Source organism: Acanthisitta chloris, unplaced genomic scaffold (assembly GCF_000695815.1).
Source record: "Acanthisitta chloris isolate BGI_N310 unplaced genomic scaffold, ASM69581v1 scaffold17244, whole genome shotgun sequence".
Lineage (NCBI taxonomy): Eukaryota > Metazoa > Chordata > Aves > Passeriformes > Acanthisittidae > Acanthisitta > Acanthisitta chloris.
In genome coordinates this window covers 2,734-7,315 of record NW_008667786.1, presented here as the reverse complement: position 1 = coordinate 7,315, position 4,582 = coordinate 2,734, and the positions used below count along the sequence as shown (strand labels likewise).

Here is a 4,582-nt window from a genome sequence, read left to right as displayed (position 1 = left end):
ATTCCTGCAGAAAATCCAAGTTGTCCTGGAAGAAAGCCCACAATTTCCCCCCAGTACTGACCTTCCTTAGTTGGCTTTCATATTCTTCTCGGAGTTCCCCTGGTTTGCTCAATTTAATGGGTGCTCTGAATATAAAGTCTGGAATGAGAAGAGGGAAAAAAAAAGGAAACACTTCTTACTGCAGGATGGTATTGGCCATTATTCCCCCAAAGGGTGTGATCTCCACAGAGGTTCTGCAACACTTTTTTCAACCCCAGATGTTTATATTCCACCACTGCTATCAAAGGGCTGTCGAACACACAAAAACATGGGGAGGAGGATGGCCAAGGAATCCCACTTTGCACTTCCAGAGCTGCTTTGGAGACTCTCAAGAGTCCTTGACAAGCAGTTAAGCAATCAGAGGAGTATCGGGAGGATGTAAACACAGAGGTTAAGTAACAGTTCTGAGATGTCACAGGGAATCTGAGTCCCAGAAATCCACTCAGGCTGTGTCTGCTCCAGGCAGAGCCTCAAGGAACATGGGCTGAGAACAGCACCCCAAATTCACCCCTTGTCTCTCTGTCACCGACACCAACACTCTGTTTTCTAAGTAAATGGTGTTTTTCCTCCTCCACATCTCTTCAGCTTCCAGCTGTGCTCAGAGCTGTCCCAAACACAGCCACTGCACTCCCCGAGGTCACTATTTTGAAGCTCTATCTGGCAGGAATTCCCCATCCTGCTCCTGCTTCCTCCCTTCCCCCTAGGGAATTCAGACTCCAAGAGTGCATTGGCACACGGTTATAGTTTAGCCTCCATCCCTGGAGTTTGTTATTCCCAAATGAATCCCTTCCTATGTCAGCCTCAAGGCTCCCTCCTGTTTCTGTGCATGCAAGTCTGGGCAAGTTGCACTACAGTTGGAGGAGCCTGGATGGAGAAGGGAACAACGGGAATAAAACAACCACCCCTGAACAACCATCCTGGCTCAATCCATATCCATACTCCAGGCAGGGAGCAGCACAGCTCAACATCCCAACGTGTCACGGTCAGGATGGAATGGGCACAAGCTAGGAGGAGACATCAGGGTTACTTCCTTTTCCCAGCTTGCTAAAATTAAAGGATATAAAGCAGCAGCTCTACTACACGTTTTCACAGAATCATTAAACTGGAAAAGACCTCCAAGGCCATTGAATCCAACCTGTGACCCATCACCACCTTGTCAACTAGACCAGAGCACTGAGTGCCACGTCTAGTTGTTTCTTGAACACTTCCAGGGATGGTGACTCCACCACTGCCCTGGGCAGCCCCTTCCAATGCTTGACAACCTCTTCCATGAAGAAATTCCTCCTGATGTAACCTGACCCCCTGGCACAGCTTGAGGCTGTTTTCTCTTGTCCTGTCCCTTGCTCCCTGGGAGCAGAGCCTGATCCCCACCTGGCTGCACCTCCTGTCAGGGAGTTGTAGAGAGGGAGAAGGTCCTCCTGAGACTCCTTTTCTCCAGGTTGAGCCCCTCCAGCTCCCTCAGCTGCTCCTAGTATGACCTGCTTTATTCAAGAAGTGGTTTTTACTTGCCAAAAATGCAAGATTTAGGGCAGGGTGAGTAAATCAAACACCCAGTGACCTGATAGCCGACTGTTCCAGTCTGCATCCTTTGGCTCCTGGCCACACTTCCCTCCTCCCTGGGGACCGGGCACAGCCCTGGGGCCCAAACATGCCATATAAAGACTGACTTGACTCGTTTCCCCCTAAACAATCCACTGGTTTGTTTTTAAAGTCCTTAGAGGAGAGCCCTGTAACTCCAGTCCCTCCCACTGGTGAGGGAAGCAAACTCCATAGCTTTCTGCTCCAGGAGCTTCAGAGAAGCAATGCTGCCAGTGCCAGAGCTGAACAGATCCTTAATATTTGCTTTAGAATGGGGAAAAAATAATCTCATCTAAGCCAACATCAAGCACATAAGATTATAAGGCTATTTTTTTAATCCAAAAGCTGCTATGCCCTCGTGCTCACAGGCCTGCACAAGCCAGGCTGTTTTTTAAGGGAAAACATCCCTAATATCCCAACATGAGTGATAAAAACCCTGAGCAGTGGCCATGCTGGGGAGGCCAGGCTGCATTCCTCACTCCTGCTCCTGTGCCTGCAACCAGCCAGGCTGGAAACCTTCCACTGGCTTCCCCAAATATTTTTTCAACTGTGTCCTTGAGCAGTTCCAGTTCTTTGTGAACTTTATCCATTTGAATTTCCACTGAGATGGTCCCAGAGCTGCAGCAACCTGTAACATGCCTGCAGCAAACCTCAGTCACTTCTGAATGGTTAAGGCTTGTCTCAGGCCTTATCTACACAGCGCAAAAGGTGCATTTTCTCCCTCCAGGGTAATAAAAGTGTAGGAGCTGATCCAAGGGACACATGCAGCAGGAAGGAGGAGCCACGTGGACTGTCTCAGTGCTCACATGGAGTCAGCAAACCAAAGGGATTTTTAAATAATGGAATAATATCTATAAGGTTGTGCTGCCTTAGCTGCGGTGGGTCCACACCAGGCACAGGCAATTTTACCCACAGTATGTTTATGCACCAATTTGTGTATTTCACAAATGGGTCAGAAAGAGATGAGGACCTGAATGCCCAACTCTGCATAGAAGAGATGGAAATACCAATGTAAGACAGGGACACGTTTCACCAGACCAGGTTGCTCCAAGCTCCATCCAACCTGGCCTGGAACACTTCCAGGGATGGGGCAGCCACAGCTTCTCTGGGCAACATGTGTCAGTGCCTCAGCAACCTCACAGGGAACAATTTCTTCCCAATATCCAATGTAAACCTACTCTCCTTAGTTTTTTATCTGGATATATCCCTGTTTTGGAGGATACCCTGTCCTCAGCACCCAGAAATATTTTCTCTTTTTCATTGGAAAGAACATTTTGGAAAACATTCTCAGAAGCAAAGTCAGAACACAACCCCATAGTTAGGTGGAACTACTATTCAGCTGGAGGCACAACTAGCTGGAAAATTATTTTCCAGGAGTTAATGATCCACTGCCATGCCAGGACAGCCTCTCACACTGGCAATTGGGGGCTGCTCCTAATCACTCTCTTCATTAATGGTTTGAGCGGGAGATTAAAAAGAATTTAAGTATAGAGTGCTGGAAAGAGGACAACAAGGGAGGAGAGGTGTAAACACTCCAACAGCCTCATTGCCCCTGAGGAGGCACCCTATCCCATTTTCCTAGGAAATCTTAAAATCAACCCGTCCCATCAGCCACACATCACAGTGACAAGGAAGGAAAAAGAGGTGGTGTTGACTTTAAGCAGTTTGATGTGGGAAAGGCCTCTAAACTCAGAGCACTGTGGTCTCGAGACAAAAAGCAACTGGTGACAGGCTAGAGAACAACAGCAATGACAGGAAATTAAGGAATCACCAGGAAATGCTCAAGAACTAGACTGGTCTGGTCCAGCGGGAAAAGAGAGAAACCACAGCCAAAAAAAGCCGGGGAGGAAGGAGGGGGAAGTCATGTTAGAAGTCTGGCAAAAACATCACATCCCTCTCATAGAGCATCAGTGATAAACTGTCCTGCAGAATTACTGGACAGAGCTGAAACTAATGCAATCAGCTACCTTTGTAAAAGGGGATTTAAGTAGCTATCAGGCAGAATTTTCCAAGGGTTCAGAGGCTGAAGCAAAGGTGCCTGTGGGATCCCCTCCTGCCGTTTGCACATGGACCAGTGACTGGGAGGTGTGTGAGGAATGGTTTAGGCACACCTGGTCCTGCCCCTTCCAAACACACCTGGGGATCTTCTACTACATAAGCAGTCACTTAAAGGAAGCTTATAAAAAAGAGGGAGAGTGACTTTTTCCATGGGCAGATGGAATATCCTGAGTTGGGACACACAAGGATCATCATTAAGTGACAGGATAAGGGGGAATGTCTTCCCACTGCCAGAGGGCAGGGTGACATGGGATACTTTGAAGGAATTGCTTCCTGTGAGGGTGGTGAGGCATGGGCACAGGCTGCCCAGAGAAGCTGTGGCTGTTCCATCCCTGGGAGTTTTCCAGGCCAGGTTGGATGGGGCTTCAAGCAACCTGGTCTAGTGGAAGGTGTCCTTGCCCATGGCAGGGGTGGGACTGGATGATCTTCAAGGCCCCTTCCAACCCTAACCATCTAGGATGATTTATGATGATGATTTATTCTTTCTCTCCTAGACCACTTTCATTGTTAGGAATCTAAAGCTCTTGACCAGCTTAACAAGCCCTTTCCTTGGAAAACTGCATTTCCATTTCCCAGTTCATATAAGAACACTTGTTCTTCAGCAATTTTCAGGCTCCCTGAAGTCATCTGTAATCTGGGATGGTAATGTCAGGACTGGCAGGCAAAAATCTACCAGTGTGGGTGAGTATCTGACCCTAAAGTCTGGCCTGTGCCTGCTGTCTGAGAAGACACAGACAAAATCTCATCTGCTTGTCCTCCTTCACAAGATCCTTTTCTTTTTTCTTCATTCACAGGGTATTCCATCTTTCTTGGAAATGGCCTCAAGCTGTGTTAGGGGAGGTTTAGGTCAGATATTAGGGAAAATTTCCTCTCTGGAAAGGTGATCGGACATTGGAACAGGCTGCCC

General features: G+C 47.9%; 1 protein-coding gene across 1 annotated transcript in view; it reads right to left on the bottom strand.

Moving 5' to 3' along the window:
* Positions 1–138, bottom strand: part of RNF169 (ring finger protein 169) — a gene marked incomplete at its 5' end in the record, with an annotated part of 9,353 nt that extends 9,215 nt beyond the window's left edge. The window contains 1 exon segment of the mRNA XM_009072665.1: positions 62–138. Within this exon segment, the coding sequence (XP_009070913.1) occupies positions 62–138 (77 nt within the window).
* Positions 139–4,582: the final 4,444 nt, after the last annotated feature.